Consider the following 21,684-nt stretch of genomic DNA (forward strand, 5'->3'; position numbering starts at 1 on the left):
GAGCTCCCACGTCCATCAATGTTTTGGGAAATGTTGTGAAAAGCATTGTCTAGGGCGGCACTCTAAGCATTGAATTCCAAAGTAAATGTCAGTACCAACCTAGTGATACGTTTTCAGAAGTACGTTTTATAGAACAAACCAACTTTGTGGTGGTTTATGAACAAAGGATTCAAATACTCCTTGACTGTCCCATTCATCTCCCTCCCTCCCTCCCTCCCTCCCTCCCTCCCGTTTTGCTTTCTGTCATGGCCCCCAGCAGCCGGGTCTCCTGGCTCCTTTGTCGCGTCCTCAGGCATCCCTGGCCTTCCCTCCACGGGACTGTCCTGTCCCGGGCGGCCGGCGGCGAGGAGGAGCTGGAATTGGCGCGGAGCCAGGAGGCGGGAGGAGGCGGACGACACCCCCGCCGCGGTTCAGAGCGGAGATAGACCAGCCCCTGAGGTCACTGGAAGGGGAGCTGCTGCCGGGAACGGAGGCGCCTCCTTCCAGCGGGCGCCGCGTTGACTTGGGAGAAGGTCGCCTGGACCCGGAGTGTCCGAGGGGAGTTCGGAGCGCGGCAAAGGCGGCGCTGCAGGACCGGGGTCCCACGGGCTCGGGGTCACACGCGGGACGGTGCCGTGGTCCCGGAACCCTCCTCGGATTCTGACGCGTCTGGACAGAAGCCTCTGATTTCTCAGCGGTCGCCACCCCCCTTTCTCCAGGTTCCAATTCAGCCTCCAGGTCGCAGTCGCTGGAAGAACTGCTCGCAGGAGAGCACTGGCTCCGGGACTCCCTTCTCTGAGCGGGGCTGGTGTAGGGTCCGCCGCGGAGGAGCGGGCTGGGAAGGGCGGGGGACCCGCCGTCGGGCCGCCCGGGCGCGGGGCTTGCACCCCTAGGCTCCGGGGCCCCTGGCGGCTGCCTGCGTTCATTTCGCCTGAATCCAGCGCTCTCTACCCAGCCACCAGGTGTCTCAAGCCTTATTCCCGGTATCCCCGCTGTGCAAGCTTCTCTCTGCAAACTCCTAACTGTTTCAGAAGCTCCGCGCCCCCACCCTCACCCCCCAAAGGCTGGTGAGAACTGCGGGTACCAGTCCTGAGCGCCGAGGACTGGCCTGGAAGAGAAGGACACCGTCAGGGCTGGGATCAGAGCGGCCCCCATGCTCCTGTCATGGATCTCAGGACTAGGGGCGGGAATGGCCCTCCTGCACTTGCTGCAGAAACTCCTGTTCCCTTACTTCTGGAAGGACTTCTGGTTCCTGCTGAAGGTGATACGCTGTGGAATTCGGATGGAGCTGTACCGTCGGAAAGGGGAGCTGGTCACTGTCCTGGATAAATTTCTGAGCCAAGCCCAGAAGCAGCCCCGGAAGCCCTTCATCGTGTATGAGGGGGACATCTATACCTACGAGGATGTGGACAGAAGGAGCAGCAGAGTGGCCCGTGCCTTCCTGAACCATTCCGCGCTGGAGAAGGGGGACACCGTGGCTCTGCTGATGAGCAATGAGCCCGACTTTGTCCACGTGTGGTTTGGCCTGGCCAAGCTGGGCTGCGTGGTGGCCTTCCTCAACTCCAACATCCGGTCCACCTCCCTCCTGCACTGCATCCGCAGCTGTGAGCCTCGGGCCCTGGTGGTGGGCGCAGGTAGAGTATGGGGTGTCCTCTGCTGCAGCATGGCAGCCCTCCCTGTTCTCCGCGCCTTCCCCCCTTTTTTTGTTAGAACAGCGCACCACTAACACGTTGGGTGTGTGGTGAAGTTGGCATGTTACAGAGGAATTTTACAGTTCTACCACTGGTGGTTTAATAAATACCCTCCTCTCCCACCTACTCTGTTGTAGATTAGTAAATATCAAGACCGTTTCGGAAAACTTATGAAATCTCTGCTTCTATTTTGCGAAAAGGGCAATTTTACTGCTATTTAGTATAGATTCATTGAGGGCAAAAGCACAGAGACTTAGAACTCAGTCAGTTCCAGATTTGATCAGATCTGAAAAAAAGTATTTGATGAATAGGAAAGATACCTTGATTTCATTGTGGAATACCTACCTGCCTCTAATAGTAACATTGTCAGGGTTGACTGTATTCACAGAACAAATATTTTTAATCTGAATTCCTATCTTCATGTCTACTCTTATTTTACACTGCCTGCAAGCTAGGAGTTGCCTAGCAAGGTTGGCACCCACCTGCCAGCCAGTGGGCGGGTTCTTGGCAGACTCTAAGACCTCTTTCTCTCTTCCCCTGCCCCATCTGTATATCATTTCTTTTTCTTTTCTAGAAAAATGGCAAGCACAATTTTTTTATTGAATTTATTTGGGCGACATTGGTTAATAAAATTATATAGATTTCAGGTGTACAAGTCTATAATACATCATCTGTATGTTGTATTATGTGTTCACCACCCCAAATCAAGTTTCCTCCCATCACCATTTATTTCCCCACCCCTTTATTCTCTTCTACCTCCCCCACCTCCCTTTCCCTCTGTTAATAATCTGTGACTGTGGGTTTTTTGTTTGTTTGTTTAACTCCTTAATCTTTTTCATCCAGCCCTGAAACTCCCCTCCCCTCTGTCAGCTGTCAGTTTGTTCTTTATCTATGAATCTTTTTCTATTTGTTACTTTATTTTGTTTATTAGATTCCACATATGAGTGAAATCATATGGTCCTTGTCTTTCTCTGGCTTCTTTCACTTAGCCTATAATTCTCTCCAGGTCCATCCATGCAGTCGCAAAGGGTTAGATTTCCTTCTTTTTTACAACCGAATTGTATTCCATTGTGTAAATGTACCACAGCTTGCTTGCTTGCTTTCAGTAAATTCTAACCTTCTTAACCCTCCCTTTGGATTCAGGCTTTGGATATACATGTTGACACTGATCTAAGAAGAAAAGTCTTGGTTAAGTGCCTAATTACTAAAGATGGGTTGCATGACAAAGTAAAACCAAACTATGAAAAATGATATTTATTCTCTGAACTGTAGCAATAAGTAGTATAAATGAGTCACACAATTTTGATAACATGGTGAAACGTTTACCACTTGTGCATGGACAAGTGATAATGGGAGTGCAGCAGGAAAAAGAAATCACAGTTCATCTCTGGATATACTCTGATGTATTTCACTTCCCATATTATTGATCATTCTAATCTATATTGCAGGTTCTGGAGCAAATCTAAACCTCAAATTATGCTAAAAATTGATAAATCCATAAATTCTCTTTAGAAAAGCAAGACAGTATCTCTGAAAAGATTTCTGAAGCCATGATGTTAAGGCCAACCTGAGAAATATCTCAGCATCCCCTGAGGGCCTTTTAACATGCATAGGCCTGGTTACCTCTCAAAGTAGAATATTCAAGCTCCGCTGTTGACTGGGTTGTTGCTTAATTAGTACCAATTAATTTTTCAGTTTTACTTGTGCCTGCTTTTCTTTTGCTTGCCAATAACTGATTTCATTTTTTAGATATCAAAGCCACTTTGGGATGCTGGGGTTTTAAGAAAGAACCATTTAGTCAATTTGTTCAGTAAGAAGGTAGCTGGAGAAATCAACCTTAAATAAATCTTACTAACAGTTCTTTTTAGCATACCTTCAAAATATATAAATTAAAAGTTTTTCAAAGATGGGACAATTCTATTTTGATTAATTACACAATATTTTTTGTAAGACATAGCTTAGATTACAGTCACTTTCTGTATTTGAAGCTCTTACCCTAAAAATACTGTATTCTTGCCGAAACCGGTTTGGCTCAGTGGATAGAGCATCGGCCTGCGGACTGAAAGGTCCCAGGTTCGATTCCGGTCAAGGGCATGTACCTGTGTTGCGGGCACATCCCCAGTGGGAGGTGTGCAGGAGGCAGCTGATCGATGTTTCTCTCTCATCGATGTTTCTAACTCTCTATCTCTCTCCCTTCCTCTCTGTGAAAAATCAATAAAATATATATATATTTTTTAAAAATACTATATTCTTGGCATCTTGAGTGTAATCAGTGAACAATGTATACATATAGATTTTAGAATAAATTTCAGCAGTCTTAGATTATCATTGGATATTTCTGATGGAGATGTACAGTTAAATCATTATATCTCCAGGGAGAGTAAGTATATGGAGGTAGATAGATCTCCAATCAAGTGGTTTAGACAGAGATAAGCCAGACTTGGATTTCATTTATGGTCTGTCACTTCTTAGCTGTGTGAGTAAAGATAAGATTAGCTGCCCTGGCCCTAGCCAGTTTGGCTCAGTGGATAGAGCGTCGGCCTGGGGACTGAAAGGTCCTGGGTTTGATTTCGGTCAAGGCACATACCTGTGTTTCGGGCTCAATCCCCTGTAGGGGGCGTGCAGGAGGCAGCAGGTCAATGATTCTCTCTCATCATTGATGTTTCTATCTCTCCCTCTCTCTTCCTCTCTGAAATCAATAAAAAATATATATATATTTTAAAAAGATTAGCTGCCCTGGGCTCATTTGCTTAGTTGATGGTGATAATACTATCTACTTCACAGTGTAATTCTGAAAAGTAAATGACACAGTTTTTGTGAAGTGGCTAGCAGAGTGCCTGGTATGTACTAATTAGATCAGTGAATTGAAATAATTGCTGTTATTAATATGGAGTCATCCAAGCTTTTGATAAGGGATCTCATTTGGATTTTGCTGCTACAACCTAATCTGGTGTTAGCTATAAGAAAGACTAGTAAGGAATTTGTTTGGAATAAGACCTTAAACACTTTACTTTGGCATGTTTTAGCAAAATTTTATTTTTCAGAAGTATTATAGAACCAGTTTCAAAAAGGTTTAACAGACAAGCCAGGTAATGTTCATGGTGATAGGTGAAGTTTCAGTCATGGCAGGTGTCTAGTAATTCTATCTCCAGGAACAAGCCAAAGGAAAAGGCTTGTTCAGTTACCAAATAGACAGCAGAGGGCCAATTTATTAACAAAAATTGTAAGTAAAAAAGTTACTGAATGTTCATATGTACCTCAAAGTTCTTTGTTGGGTCTTTCATTTATCCAGGCAATGAATATATGTTGAGCCTCTGTTTGGGCTAAATTCTGAAAATGTATTGACTTTTGTTGTTATTATCATTAACAAAAATATCAACTGTTGGCATTTACTCAAGGCTGATTCTGTAAAAGGCACTACCAGTGATTCTGTGAGGCAGATGCAGAAGTATATTTGGGAGATGGAGAGGGAAAGAAATTCACCTAGGTGACTAAGATGACACAACTTAGCAAGTTTCAGAGCAAATACTCAAAACCTGGTCTCCAATGTAAGATCTGCTGTCTGTATAGTCCAGAGGTTTCTATGGCTATCAATCCCCTTAGGATATAACTATGAAAAATATATGCATTCCATTTATGTAAAAATAGTAAAGCAAAAGTTGCAAATATTAAGACATCAGGTTTTTAATACACAGATAACTAGAAAACAATCAAATGTTTATAAAATTAGCATTCCTTTCTTTTCATAGACAATTCAAAAATACTTGCAAAAAAAGTTTTACATCTGTGTAATTTGGTTTAGAAGATGTGTCAAGTAGCATTTCAAATTTCCCTGCAAAATTTCAGTATTTACAGAAAATTAAATAGTTTTAAATTAAACCTACTCCTTTCCCCCAATATTTCAACTCTGATTATTATTGCTAGTAATGCCTGCTGCCAAGGTTGCCATCTACCTATATGTTCTTTTTTCTTTACTTAGAACAAACAGGAAATGTTGCAATGCTAGTATATCATTTGAAAAAGTACATGTAATTATATTCTTTGATATACTTAGCAACAATGATAATAATTATCTCTTTCATTTTAAAGCAGTTTATAAATTTCAGTGTTTTCCCATGTGTTATCTATGTGATCCTCAGCACACCCATATCTTCATTTTAAAGATGAGGAAGGCTTAGTTACAGTGAGCAAGTAATCTCCTCTAGCTCAGACATGTACGAGAGGCAGTGTGGGGATGGAGCCCAGGTTTTCTGATGCTAAATCATAACAGCTTGTTGGGTGCACATTTGTCCTCCTTTCTGCTCCTTTTTATTCCCTCATCTCCATCTTTTCCCTTCCTCTCCCCTTGCCTTACTGCCGCCCTCACACTGATCCTTCCCTCTCTCTCACCGTCCATCTGTCCATCTGCTTTCTTTCAGCACCTTTTACACCTCAGCTATGCTATGATTCACAGCAAAGCAATGCAATGGTAAAAATTTATTAGCCAATTTACAAATAGATATTTGTGTGGCTTTGGGGACTAGGCCAAGAACGGCAATGTAACCTCTTTGAGCTGAGCAAGTTTGTTTTGTTCACTGATACAGTCTCAGAATTTAGCACAAAGGAGATGCTCAACAAATATTCATTGCCTGGATGAGTGAAAGGCCTAACAAAAAAACTTTGAGGTACATATGAGCATTAGTAACTTTTTCACTTACAAATTTTTGCCAATAAATTGTTCCTCTACTGTCTGTTTGGTAACTGATTTTGAGAATAGATATATCAATGGAATTTCTTTGTTGTGTTATTTTATATCAATGTTGCTAAGTGCTAAAAGTACAGTGTTTTAGACACACCAAGCATCCACAAGATTTCAGATGTACTTGCAGGTATATGTATTTGTCTCTCCTTTGTAAATAGACCAGATATTAAGTCAATATAATTATATGTAACTAAGAAATTATATTCACATTACCCTGAAGTCTTTTACTTTAGATTCAATAGTATTTTGTGTCTTTCCATGTTTAGAAGGGTTTTGGATTTCTGTTCACAAGAAGTGAAAATCCTGTGTCAGCTCAATAAACTTAAAATAATGTACGAAGCCCTGCCCTTTAGTTTTTGTGAATTGTTGCATTCAGAATGTGCAGGACAAATGTTCCAATTAACAATCGAGCCATTGTAATTCTCCAGATGACTTTTAACCATAAAGTCATCTGTTTTTAAAGATCAAGAGGATGAGTTAGAGGAAAAATAAAGACCATTTAAATTTTGTAGAGAGTAATATATATTCAGATAGATTAAATGGCCTGTGTGAACTTATTTTTTTTATCCATGTACTGTGATATCCTGACATAAATCTATTTTAGTTTTCAGCGAATTTCTATACTTTTTCTTATACTTAGTAGAATGAATCATTGTTTTGCCTTTTTTTTTTTTCTATTTTAGATTCAGCTCGGTCAAGAATTACCTCCATTCCAAAAGAACACAACTGACTTTGATAGGAAGTTTAAGTGGCTTCATGGTTCACAAGCTGGCAAAGGCAGTGTTCTAAGCACTGATGATGCACCATTTATTCTTTACTGACCATAGAGACACTTGCCCTGGTGTTCTTATTTGCAATATCTGCTGGCCTTGTATTTACTGTAAGGGCATAATGCTTGAGCAAAAACAATTTAAAGGGAAGCTGTCTCCTCAGACAAGCTGTAAGGCTACATGGGAGAAATACACATCTTGGACTCAGACAGACATGGGCTTGAATCCTAACTCTGCCATTGACGGACTGCTAACACATTGCTGATCACCAATGGATATCACTGGGTCTTGTGTGACTTAAATATAAAAGACACCACAGAGTGCCTGAACCATAGTATATGTTCAGTAAATGGCTACCATAATTATTTTTAATTGCATAGTGGCAGAGACATATATGCAGTCTTGCTCCTGCGTCTCCTCGTATGGGATTTGCTGTGGGCAGAAGGCTGTATGAAGGGAGATCCAGGCACATGTCACATGACCCGAGTTAACGGGTTTAAGCCAGTTCTGTCCTCCCCAGTAACAGTGTAGTCATATCTGCTTCCCAGCCCTCAGAGACCAGGCTGGAGTGCTCTCAGACACAGGTTAGGAGCCAGCTGGTTATCTATTCTCTGGCCTACAAGAGGAGGAATTCTTTCATTTATTACCAGAAGGCTTGTGGCAAATAGCCCTGTTGGGGTCTGAATCTTACAAAAATACCATCTTGGAATTGCCTTTTTAAAAAGATATAATTTACGTACTAATTAATCTAATTGTGTCTAGAGAGATTTTTTTTATGGATTTCCTTTTCTAATTTTCACTACTTTGTCATTGAAAAATGGTAAACCAGACACATTATGTCATTGTGCTCCCATTTGAGTAATTATTCACTGGCAATCGATGTATTAGAAATAATATCAAATGAAGTGTCTTACTTATAATTTTCTTGTACACTTTTGCCTGTCTGTTCCCCAAAAGATGTGGGGACAGCTGAGAGGAAAACACATAAACCCACTTACAAACTTAGGTGTATGTATTCAGGGCGGTTAATAAAATTGTTTCAAGGAACAGTATGTAATCACAGCTGAAAGACTTGCTTCTGTGCTCTTCCTGGGGTCATGATGATTGTTAATAAAATAATGTTTGTAAAAATGGCTGACACATTATTTATGATGTGAGGCCTGAGGTAAGGTATTCGTATCTACATCACCATATGAATTGTATTTGCTTACTTACGGGTCAGTTTTCTTAGAAACTGTAGCCTGCTCATGCATTCCATGAAAAACCTAAAGCGTTGCTCTAACTAATAGGATGGTAGTTATAAGTATGTGGTGAAATTGTAATTTCACTGTGGATTCTGTGTGAATATTGCTTTGCAATAATGGAAAACTCAAGTTGACCATTTGTAATTGAGTATCATATTAGTTTTATTAATGCATAAAGTTTTAAAGTTGAAATGTTTGGTAATGCGTTAAGAGCTACAAGCAATTCCTTTAAAAATATTAGCTTGTTTTATGTAGAATAGGGTAATTTGAAGAGTTTTTAATACAGTATGAGTAACTCACTGATTTTATAGCCTCCTAAATTTGAATAAGATATATAACAATAATATAGAAACAAGAAATTAATTTGTACAAAAAGTACTAGTGGATTGTAAGGAGAGACCTGGTTTTGTGCTGCAACCCCACCTAACATAGTGCCTTACAACGTGAGAAACAATGGAAGACCCTATTGCTTTGCAAAGAGAGATTGAGCCTTCTCCTGCAATCTAGACTTTGTTAAAGGTCTAGCTCTCCCATTTTCTTATGGTAGTTTGCTTTCAAGACCTGCATGCACAGTGAGTCCCAGGAGCAGAGGTCAATTCTCTGGTCAGATATCTACCAGTATGCAGCCCCTATGGTGTATGTGGCCAGGGCCATCAGCCAAAGCATGGAGGTGGGCACACATCATTCTTTCGAGACTTACAGTTCTAGAGATTTCAACACTTCACTAGAGAGTAAATCTTCATGAAACACAGCCACGTCTCCTTGGAGTATTTTAAAAATACTACTTTTTGTCAGGACTTAATATTCAGAACTTAATTTCCAAATAACACTATAACTTTTCTTCTTACTATGAAAGATTGAACAGTGGTAAGTAAATAATAATTCTTTATCCCTGGCATAATATTTCACGTTTTTATTTCAATCGTCACTATTCTCACCCACATTTTCTGCCACTATGGAAGAAATGCTTTTGTTATGAAATTCTACTTGAAAATTCTAAAAGGCTCAGCTAGGTCAATTTACTTTTAATGTATGAAGGAAGTTAAATTGTATCTCCTCAGATTCTTAGGTATCAGCTTGCTTCCGTTTACCTGTAGAAGTCATCACTCTTTGCAAATGCTCACTGTTTCTTTAGATTACAATTCCAACAAAGATTTGGGGCCACAATTTAAACGAATCATAGTGTAACTCAATTTGCACTTATTTTGCCAATTTATATATACATATCATTCAGAACATATACAAGCGTAAGCTGCTAATTTACAATTCCAGGTGAGAGATTTGAAATTAAAATAATGAAATGAGTCAGTTCAGAGACCTGTCCTTACACAGGGCAAAGTGCCAGGGAGAGTGACTAAAACAAAATTTAGGACTAAAAGTTAAAAGAAAATAGGAAGTCTAGATTACTTGCTTGTCTTGCTTTTTCATTTATTTGGGACTTGTTCTTCCCCCAGCATTCCTTGTGATTTTTCACTTCTCTGTCTTAGCAGAGCAATCGGTATGTGGCAGCTTGCTGTGTATGCTCACTAGAGCTGGATGCTTCCTCTGGACTCTTACAGTTTCTTTTGTGTGGATTTGTTATAGATATAAACATTTTTAAAATTTCAAGTCCTGCCCTGGGCAGTGTGGGTCTGTGGTTAGCATATCGACCCTGGAACCAAAGAGCCTTGGGTTCAATTCCTGGTCAAGGGCATGTACCTGGGTTGTGGATGCTTAGTGTGTCTAAAACACTGTACTTTTGGGGTGTCATGCTTCTAGCACTTAGCAACATTGATATAAAATAACACAACAAAGAAATTCCATTGGTACATCTATTCTCAAAATCAGTTATCAAATACACAGTCGAGGGACAATTTATTGGCAAAAATTTGTAAGTGAAAATGTTACTGAACAGAAATAGTACTTCAAAGTTTTTTGTTAGGTCTTTCACTCATCCAGGCAATGAATATTGGTTGAGCATCTCCTTTGTGCTAAATTCTGAGACTGTATCAGTGAACAAAACAAACTTGCTCAGCTCAAAGAGGTTACATTGCCGTTCTTGGCCTAGTCCCCAAAGCCACACAAATATCTATTTGTAAATTGGCTAATAAATTTTTACCATTGCATTGCTTTGCTGTGAATCATAGCATAGCTGAGGTGTAAAAGGTGCTGAAAGAAAGCAGATGGACAGATGGACGGTGAGAGAGGGGGAAGGATCAGTGTGAGGGCGGCAGTAAGGCAAGGGGAGAGGAAGGGAAAAGATGGAGATGAGGGAATAAAAAGGAGCAGAAAGGAGGACAAATGTGCACCCAACAAGCTGTTATGATTTAGCATCAGAAAACCTGGGCTCCATCCCCACACTGCCTCTCGTACGTGTCTGAGCTAGAGGAGATTACTTGCTCACTGTAACTAAGCCTTCCTCATCTTTAAAATGAGGATATGGGTGTGCTGAGGATCACATAGATAACACATGGGAAAACACTGAAATTTATAAACTGCTTTAAAATGAAAGAGATTATATATGTGTGTGTATATATACATATATATGTATATGTATATACATATATATATATATATATATATATATATATATATCAAAGAATGTAATTACATGTACTTTTTCAAATGATATACAAGCATCGCAACATTTCCTGTTTGCTCTAAGAAAAAAGAACATATAGTGGGGCACAATGCGGGAGGCTACCAGCCCATGTGTCTCTCTCACATCGGTGTGTTTCTTTCTCTCTCTCTCTCTCTCTCTCTCTCTCTCTCTCTCTCTCTCTCTCTCCTCCTCCTCCTCCTCCTCCTCCTCCTCCTCCTCCTCCTCCTCCTCCCTCCCTCCCTTCCACTCTCTCTGAAAAGCAATGGAAAAAATATCCTCAGGAGACCAAAAAAAAAAAATTCAAGTCCCAATCTGCCTACCACCTATGACATATCAGCTCCTTACCGTTTTCTGTGTTTCCCTCATTTTCTTGCAGATTTTATTTGTGAACTGCCTTGTCCCATTTGACATATTTCTGTTGCTGCCTCTTTAGGATCAATCTGGATTATAGATTTTGAGGAAGGAAATCATGAGTTTTTTGCAAATGCCTTGTATTATAGTAGAACTAAACAGTGGCTGACAGATGGCTTTTTTACATAACTGGATAGTGATTCACGTTTCCAGGAAAATGTTTAATGCAGGACCCTGATTCAGCTTCAAAGCAGAATATATCTTGTGATTATTTTTAAAGTTTTGTTAAAACATTGGAATAGCCCTGGCTGGATTGGCTCAGTGGATAGAGCGTTAGCCTGCGGACTGAAGGGTCCCAGGTCGGATTCTGGTCAAGGGCACGTGCCTGGTTGTTGGCTCGATCCCCAGTAGGGGGCGTGCAGGAGGCAGCCAATCAATGATTCTCTCTTGTCATTGATGTTTCTATCTCTCTCTCCCTCTCCCTTCCTCTCTGAAATCAATCAAAATATATGTTTAATACAAAAAAACATTGGAATAAATATAATTGCTTAGGTGGAAAGGTCCATATTTGCATGCACTTGAGCATTCTGACCAGGGCATTTTTACATCTCTAAATCTCCTCACTTAACTTTGGGCTCTAAAATGGTCTCTAACTCATAATGATCTTGTGATTCCATAGCGATCAGGGGGTTCCCCCAAGTGTATTTCATTATGGTTGAACTAAACAGTGACAGGCAGATGGCTTTTCGGAGCTACTGAGTTGTATTTCAAGGACAATGTTTAATGCAGTGTCCTGAATTTAGATTTAAAGCAGAGTTTAAAAATAGTTTTATTGAAGCCCTGGCCGGTGTTGCTCAGTTGGTTGGAGTGTTGTCCTGTACACCAAAAGGTGGCGGGTTCAACTCCCAGTCAGGGCACATACCCAGGTTGTGGGTTCGATGCCTGGTCGGGGCGTATGCAGACAGCAACCAATTGATGTCTCTCTCTCTCTCCCTTTCTTTCTCTAAAAAGTCAAGTAAAAATTAATAAAATAAAATTATCCAGTCAGTAAATAGTGGGGCTGAGATCCAATCCAGGGTTGTCTAACCCCAAATGTTGTCCCCTTTCTAAAAATAGATATACATTTCTTTTAATAGGGGGGGAAAAAACATAGTCTGGATAATGGCTTCTTCAAAAATCAATTTGAATTGGCGTATTTGTGTTGATTCAATTAAATGATGGCTAGATTTACCTTTCCGTTGATTCTGTTGAAACAGAGTAATAAAATGACTTTGATGTTACTTATCCAACATGAAAATGAAGTTATCATTGTATTTACATTTTATTTCTATTCCAACACGCCACAGAAAACCCAAGGTGGATGGTTTGAGATTTCTGTTTTGTTTACCTATTCCTAATCCTTTGGTTTTTAGATTTGCTTGAAGCTGTGGAAGAAATCCTCCCCAGCCTCCCAGAAGGCATCAGTGTTTGGGCGGTGAAAGATTCTGTTCCACGAGGCGTAATTTCTCTCAGAGAAGAACTGAGCACAGCATCTGACAAGCCGGTGCCACGCAGCCACCATGTTGCCTGGAACCTGAAGACTCCATCTCTTTACATTTTCACCTCTGGGACAACAGGTACGCCTCATGTTTTTCTGAATACCCAAAAAGAAAGCAACAGTTGGGCAAATTTCTGCCATGAGTAATGGCATTAACTTTAACTAGGTCTAACTTTAACTTGGCAAGTCACCACATTCACTTTTGATAGCACCAAGGGCAAAGGACTGTCCCAAGACTTGACCAGCTTCTTTGGCAAGATCTTTGCTGACTCTCGTAAGGGTGACTGGAACATGGGACAAACAGGAAGTCTGGAAGGCATTGCAGGTTTGGGAGAAGATACAAAACAGAATCAAGTAACTAAACTTTCCCTTCTTCAGGTAAACAATAATAACATATACACACCAAAAAAAATAATAATAATAACTAAACAGCTTCTTAAAAATTCAAAAGAAATGTTAAACTTAATTGATTCTTAGGAAAAAACCAAATGGTATCTCATAGGCTAAAGAAGCTTTTGTAATTAGTTTGAAGATGACTGGGGGTTTGAATGAGACATATTAATAAATATTCTGTTACTAATTTCTTGTGCACAGGTAGTATTGGAAGCAAAACTACAATTGCATAAGTTTTTTTTTACTTTTTTCTTTTTTTTTCTTCTTTCCCTCCCTCCCTTTTCTTCATTCCTTCCTTTCTTTTCCTACATTTTATTTTATTTTATTTTATTTCTACTTGGAACCTAACAATGATCTCTTTTAAGTTAGAGAGTAAACTATATTTTTTACTGTGTTTACAAGCTTTGATAAATGAACTGGAAAATGCTAGTATGTACCAACTTGTCAGCATAAATTCAGTCTGATTTGGACTTTGAAAGAGAGAATGAAATTCTAGAAATGATCAACTTTGAAAAGTTCCTGAAGAAGATTATTACCTGGTTTATCTTTATGACCTTTTTCTTGTGAAAAATAGAAAGTGACTCTGGCCTTTAAAACAATCTTCGCCACTGCTCCTCCTCTGCAGCCTCCTCCCCAGCCCAAAGGGAACAGGCTGGGGCAGACCATTACAGCTTTTGCTCTTCAGGATTAAAACAAGAGTGGTTCATACATTTGCACAACAGGCTGAAAGCAAAGGCATTACTACTTTTTCATATGATATTTATTTGTATTGAAATTATAAAGCACAGCCCTAACTGGTTTGGCTCCGTGGATAGAGCATCGGCCTGCGGAATGAAAGGTCCCAGGTTCGATTCCGGTCAAGGGCATGTACCTTGGTTGCGGGCACATCCCCAGTGGCGGGTGTGCAGGAGGCGGATGATTGATGTTTCTCTCTCATCGATGTTTCTGGCTCTCTATTCCTCTCCCTTCCTCTCTGTAAAAAATCAATAAAATATATTTTTAAAAAAGAAATTATATAGCACAGAGGTGAAAATTTTAGAAGTTTTAGAGTCTCCTTCACCAAACCAACTACACTGAGTACTTTTGTATCTTTCTTTTTATAAACACCTCCCTATGTCTAAATAGAATCAGTATCTTACTAGACACATAAATAGATACATACTAAAAAGCATCTACTGATTGTCCACATAGGAGGATGAGGGTTTTGTCTTCTTTAATCGCCACTCTCGTCCTCCACTCATTTCTTTCTCTCTTGTGCAGGCACTTTCTCTCCCCAGCATCACACTAATATGGTTTCACCATAAATTTTGACTCGATTAGTATCAGTATCATAACTTACTAAACACTATTTCTAGCTGAGCTCTACAGTGTAGCATAAGTATAATTCTTTTCTTCCACATAAAACTCCCTCCAACCTGAAATTAATCGCTGTTTATGTTTGCTAGCCTGGGTTCCTGTACACATATAACTGGTTCATGCTCACTCCTTTGTCAAAGTGGTAGCTCACCTTTGAAATTGAAAAGGTAGTCTGTATTTTAGCAAGCCCATGATTTTGGCCATCTGTTTTCCAGAGCCTTCCTCACTCTACTTCATTCCTGACCGGTTACTCTCTTACAGTCCCGGTTTCATTCTTTGCCGTATTCCTGGGAATTCCCTTCAACTCTTTTCTTTTTTCTGACCCCCTAATTCTTAGACCCTACGTTTGTTTCCTGGCTTACTTTTCTTTTTGTCATTGCCCTGCTTTCAGTAGCTGTCTGACAAAGAGTGTTTAGGAGGCAGGGTTAATCCTCGCATGTCTGAAAATGTCTTCTTTTTTCTACCCTTACACTGGTTTGTATAGAAGCTAGGTTAGAAATGATTTTGTGCAGGAGTTTGAAGACATACTCTATAATCTTGTGACTCTCAGTATACATATTGAGAAGTCTTTTTCTAATTTCTTATTCTTTATATGCAAACTGGTGTTCTTTTTCTTTCTTTTGGAGGATTTTTAGAACCTTTTATGAGTTTTCATTAGTCTATAACATCATAATGGCTTATAGGGGGACTGGTCTTATTCATCCTTTTGGCTGGGAAATTTGTAAGCCTTCTTAGTCTAGAAACTCATGTCTTGTAATTCTAGTTACTTGAAAAAAAACTTTAAATCCTACTTCCCTTCTCTTTCCTTTTCTTTTTTCTAAAATATATTTTATTGATTTTTTACAGAGAGGAAGGAAGAGGGATAGAGAGTTAGAAACATCCATGAGAGAGAAACATCAATTGGCTGCCTCTTGCACACTCCCTACTGGGGATGTGCCCACAACCCAGGTACATGCCCTTGACCAGAATCGAACCTGGGACCCTTGAGTCCGCAGGCTGACGCTCTATCCACTGAGCCAAACTGGTTAGGGCTCTTTCCTTTTCTATTTCTGTTCTTTCTCCTTGTTCCCTCCTTCAGTACATTTGCTTGTTTGTTTATTCTTTTATCTTTAGAACTCTAACTTTTTGAAGACTGGCCCTCCTGGACTGAGCTATTAATTCTATTTTTCCTATCTGTTTCCTTCTCTTATCTTTTGTTTTACTTTTTGAGAGTTTTATCTTCTAACCCTTGTGTTCTCTTAATATTCCTTTTTTGGCTCTTTTTGTATTATTGGTATTTTATATCCTCATATCTCTTGGAATATTAATTATAATAACTTTTTGAAAATTTATCCTCTCTACCTTGTCTTTATTTTCTTCATCATCCTTTTGTTTTGGGTTTGTATTGGTCTCTAACCTTTACCATAGAGGATTTTCTCAAATATCTGGTGACTTTTGACTGACAGTTAATACTTAAAGTACAGACATCAGAACACACAAAAAACACAGCACATGCTGACTAGATGAGCTCTGTGAGCCTGGGTGGGCCCTGTGGACTGGGTGGTTTCATTGTCCAGGACACTTTGTTGGGGGATTCATGACTGTCAGTGTCTCAGCTTTTACCGTGGGCTATTCAGATTCCCCAGACAAGGATCTGGAGGGTAAAACTAGTTAAGTATCAAAAGGGAGCTGGAGGAGTACGCAGACTTTCTCTTCTTCCCCCTATCTGTCCAGTCTCTCTTTTTCCTGCTGTTTCCAGAGTCACCTTTTCCAGAGAATAAATCTCAGATTATCTACCAGTGTGGAAGAAGCAATCTGGGGCTGTAATTTTATTTTATTTTATTTTATTTTATTTTATTGAATTTTAAAATATCAAAAGCATGTATTGACATTCTTGCACAATTAGTTTGTGAATGATCTATTATACAGGGAAAGTTATTCGAATATCTTCTTTTAACTCAAAGTACTGAGCACCATGAGGTCTTATTGAAACCAGAGCAGAGCAACATACAGAATTAAGCATACAGATAATGTCATGCTATATGAATACAAAACTATCAAGAGTGTAACAAAATCACATTCAGCCTCAGTAAGGATTTAGTTGATTTTTTTTATAAAAAGCATTTCTCTTTTTCTCTTTCTAATATAAACTGACTAGAGGCCTGGTGCACAAAAAATTGTGCACTTGGGGGGAAAGGGGGGCCCTTCAGCCTGGCCTGTGCCCTCTCGCAGTCTGGGACCCCTCGGGTAATAACGCCCTGCTGGCTTAGGCCTGCACCCGGGTGGCAGAGGGCAGGCCTAATCCCTAGGTGCAGCCCCTGGTCGGGCTCAGAGCAGGGCCGATTGGGGAGTTGGGGCGCCACCCCCTGTCATGCACAGAGCAGGGCGGATCGGGAGGTTGCGATGCCACCCCCAATCATGCTCAGGGTAGGGCCGATTGGGGGGTTGGGGCACCGCCCCCCGTCACGCACAGAGCAGGGCCAATCTGGGGGTTGGGGCGCTGCCCCCTGTCACACACAGAGCAGGGCCCATCAGGGGGTTGAGGAGCAACCCCCTGTCACTCAGAGAGTAGGGCCAATAGGGGAGTTGGGGCACCGCCCCCTATCACACAAAGAGCAGGGCGGGTCAGGGGTTTGGGGTGCCGCCCTCTATCACCCACAGAGCAGGGCCGATCAGGGGGTTGGGATGCCACCACTCTCACACTCAGGGCAAGGCTGATGGGGAGGTTATGGCTCTACCCCATCACACACAGAGCAGGGCCCGTGGGAGGGGTGGGGGTTGTGGCGCCGCCCTCTATCACCCACAGAGCAGGACCGATCAGAGGGTTGGGGCGCCGCCACTCTCACACTCAGGGCTGGGTCGATGGAGAGGTTATGGCTCTACCCTGTCACACACAGAGCAGGGCCCGTGGGGGGCCGGGGGGGGGGGGGTTGGGGGCACCGACCCTGTCACACACAGAGCAGGGCCGATCTGGGGGTTGGGGCGCTGTACCCTGTCACACACAGAGCCGCAGGGCAATCTGGGGGTTGGGGAGCTCCCCCCTATTAGGCACAGAGCAGGGCTGATCAGGGGGTTGGGGTGCCTTCCCCTGTCATGCACAGAGCCACAGGGCGATCAGGGGGTTTGGGCGCTGCCCCTGTCACGCTGATCCTGGTGCTGGGAGGCCTCGCGGCTCCGCTGACCCTGGTGCTGGGAGGCATATTACCCTTTTACTATATAGGATAGAGGCCTGGTGCACGGGTGGGGATGAGCTGGTTTGCCCTGAAGGGTGTCCTGGATCAGGGTGGGAGTCCGCACTGGGGTGCCTGGCCAGCCTGGGTGAGGGGATGATGGCTGTTTGCAGCTGGTCACACACTCTTCAGGGTGGGGGTCCCCACTGGGGTGCCTGGCCAGTCTGGGTGAGGGGCTGAGGGCTGTTTTTAGGCTGGCAGGTGACTGAAGCTCCCAACTGCTCCTTTTTTTCTTTTTTTTAAATTCTGGGCCAGCTTTAGCTCTGGCTCCAGCTCTGAGGCCTCTGCTGCTGAAAGCAGGTATCTGGTTTGTTTGGGTTCTATAATCGATACACTGTTTCAACTCCAGCTCTGAGATCCCGGCTGGCTGAAAGCAGGTTTCTGGAGTTTTGTTTAGCTTCTATATTTGTAACAATGTTTCAAACTGCAAGCTCAGAGGCTGGCAGCGGCAGGCGGGGAATGCTGGAGTCCTCCATCACTGAAGCAAGCAAGCCTCATGTACACTTCAAGCTGCCTGGCTGCCGGCCGCCATCTTGGCTGGCAGTTAATTTGCATATCTCGCTGATTAGCCAATGGGAAGGATAGCGAAGGTACGCTAATTACCATGTTTCTCTTTTATTAGATAGGATGTTTTACAACTCAAAACCCAGAACTGAATTAAATGATTATAATGGTAATAAATATGAGAATTTACATCAGTATGCCACCTAATATCATAAAAATCATTATATTTTCACAAACAAAATAAATGTATACTATTAATAATGAAGAAAGTGTTGGTACAAGTTAGAAAGTGATATAGCGAAGTCAGGATTTGAAAAGTTACATGATGGGAGTAGAATCTGCTCACAGACCCTTTCCACAGGTTATAAGGGAGCCCTTTGGATGATACTGAATATTTCCTTACCACTCTTACTACTGTCATGTCCTGTTTGCCCAGGATCATGAAAATATTATATTCTGGGACCCAGGAACAAATTCAGAGTGTGCTTGACTAAGAAAAGAATTGAGGTCAGTTTTCATACCATTAATGTCTGTAGGACCTACAACATTATGTGATATCTTGATGAACAAGGGGTGAGATTTATATAGATTCTGTGTCAATGTAATTGCTTCATAAACAGAATTTCTATAAAGCTCCCTGTTTATAGTTCCATAATTATCTCCTATTCTATGAACTACCTGGTAAGCAACTTTCTGAGCCTTTTGTGGGGTCCTGTGGGGCTAATCAGCTTTCTTCAAGACTTCGCCTTAGTTCTCAGCTTCTTGAGTGGGTGGTGTCAGTGATCTATCTGCTTTCCTAAATCTTGTTGCTGTCATCTCTAATTCCATTCTTTGTGCCTTGAGGGACTATGTTGGCCTTGGTTAGGTAGCCTCAAGGATGTCTAGGAAAGACTAGGCTTCATTCCTATTACAGATGTGTGTTTTTTCTTTTCTCCCAGGTCTACCCAAAGCAGCTGTGATTACCCAGCTGCAGGCTTTAAAGGGTGCTGCTGGATTGTGGGCTTTCGGTTGTACTAGTGATGACATCATTTATATAACCCTTCCTCTGTATCATAGTTCTGGAGCTATCCTGGGAATTGGTGGATGTATTGAGTTAGGTAAGTTTTTATTTTCTGTATGATACGTTTTCAAAATGCCTAGTAAATAGAACTTATATTTTTAAAGTTTGAAACTCTACCAGTAGAATTCAGAATGATTATGTGCATATTATGTAATTATACCATTTAATAAATTATACAATGTATTAAAAGTACACAATTTCATGATACGCTCAGTGTATTCCTGAAGTGGAAAGAGTAGTGCCCTAGGAGTTAGGCCATGCGGATGGAGCTGGCTGTTGACTGGGCTTTCTTCTCCGTGTGGTCACTCATCCTTTAATAGTCTACCCTGGCCTCCTTAAATGGTGAAACCTTTAAAGAGAGGGAATGTGGAAGCTGCACAGCGCTTAGGGCTTATCCTTGGAAGTCACATAGATCATTTCACCTGCATTTTGTTGATCAACGCAAGTCACAAGCCAATCTGGTTTCAGAAACTGAAGGGTTGGGAAATAGACCCTATCTCATGAAGGGAGGAATGACAAACTTACACTGGAAAGGTAAGGCACAGCCCGCCATGTGCCTCTGAGAAACACCCTTCCCAGACCAGGGCCTTTCTCACTCATCACACCAGCTTAAGGCATGGAAGGCGGGCTGAGATGTCTTCTCTGGTCGGCTAAAATAAGGCATCCTTCCTTTCCCCACAGCACAGCTGAAAGGAGATTGGAGGCATTTAAATAAAACTTTATTAAAGATACAGGATTACACAAGGGAAATAAACACAGAAAAGAATGAAGCTGGATAATCTTATTTACAAAATGCTTTTATTTATCTTAAATAAATTCATAAACATGCTGAATTAAGTGCCTGTTACCAACTTGTCCTGAAATTATATATAAACTAGAGGCCCGTTGCACAAATTCATACATGGGTGGGGTCCCTCGGGGTGGCCAGCAGGGGATCGGGCCCCAGCTTGTGCCCCCAGGCTCGCAGCCCCACAGTCCCGCCTGGCACCCCGCCATGGCCTGGCACCACCCCCTCACCTTTCCACCATCCTGCCTGCAGAGCAATCGATCAGGGCAGGGCACCCTGCCCAGCTCCCTCAGTGCCTGGGAGCTGGGTGGCGGCCCCCACCCCTCCCGGTCAAACTCCCAGTCCAATGACCACCCAAGGGGACAATTTGCATATTAGGCTTTTATTATATAGAATAGAGATCATTTACTACTGTTTATATGTCTAAAATACTATAAAGTAACTGTTAGGTTAGGTGGCTCAGGAGGCGGCGCAAGAAATAGAGACCAGTGAATCAGAAAAGAAAGGAAAGGAAAAGGTTTATTCTGCGTCCCCGGGAGACCCACGTACCCCAAGGACAGGGCACGTGGATTCACGCCAACAGGGAGGGGGGCGCTTTTTTTATACTGCGGTTGGGTGAGGGGCGGGGACATGAGCTGAGGAATTCTCTGCTGCAGGGAATGGGCGGAATATTCAGGACAAAGTTCTTATCTGTGTGGGGGTATGTGGATTAAGGGAAAGAAGCCTGTATCTGTGTCTGGCACCTTGATCTGTGAGAAATTCCAGGGGAAGTCCATTATCTTGTCATGTCTGCATGTATCCGATCCTGGGCTCTCTCCAACCTAACAGTAACTTTATAGAGTAGCATATTTAGAATATGATCAATGTCCCCAGTAAATAAAGATGAAGGTCAAATCATTTGGGCTTTTCTTTAGGACATATTCATGTAACCTACAGTGTTGCTAAAGTTAAGTTCTGCAGTCATCAGTGAACTTTTTATTGGAGCTGTTTTACTAACCCCCTTACTCTCAACCTCAAGATATGGACTGTAAGATTAATGTTTTCAAATGAGCTTGGTATAGATGGCCGCTGCTGGATTATAAAATCCCTCGAATTTTTTTACCTAGTACCCCTTTTTTTGCCTCTTCTCATAGGAGCTACTTGTGTATTAAAGAAGAAATTCTCAGCAAGCCAATTTTGGAATGACTGCAAAAAATATAATGTGACTGTGTTTCAATATATTGGAGAAATTTGTCGTTACCTTTGCAAACAACCTAAGGTAAGAGTAATCATTCTCATGGAGAAAAAGTAATTCCAGAAAGAGAAAGTATTGAGAGAAAAAGTAATTTTTGTTTGTTATACTACATCTTCTTCCAGAACATAGTTTAGCTAACTTATACAGATAAAATGACTTGCCCCAAGATAAAATGAATATAAAACAAATCAGAAAAAAAAGGAGAGTTATCCAGGAGTGTACTATTAATATGCTCTATAATGTGGCA

The 21,684-nt window shown here is 41.7% G+C and overlaps 1 protein-coding gene across 1 annotated transcript in view; it reads left to right on the top strand.

The window, feature by feature from the left end:
* Positions 1-441: 441 nt before the first annotated feature.
* Positions 442-21,684, top strand: part of SLC27A6 (solute carrier family 27 member 6) — a 51,780-nt gene continuing 30,537 nt past the window's right edge. The window contains exons 1-4 of the mRNA XM_081088670.1: positions 442-1,613; positions 12,770-12,973; positions 19,295-19,453; positions 21,337-21,461. Coding sequence (XP_080944796.1) covers positions 1,133-1,613; positions 12,770-12,973; positions 19,295-19,453; positions 21,337-21,461 — 969 coding nt within the window. The 5' untranslated portion in view covers positions 442-1,132. The remainder of the gene's footprint in view (positions 1,614-12,769; positions 12,974-19,294; positions 19,454-21,336; positions 21,462-21,684) is intronic.

The sequence above is a fragment of the Myotis nattereri genome (assembly GCF_964212035.1).
Source record: "Myotis nattereri genome assembly, chromosome: 4".
Classification (NCBI taxonomy): domain Eukaryota; kingdom Metazoa; phylum Chordata; class Mammalia; order Chiroptera; family Vespertilionidae; genus Myotis; species Myotis nattereri.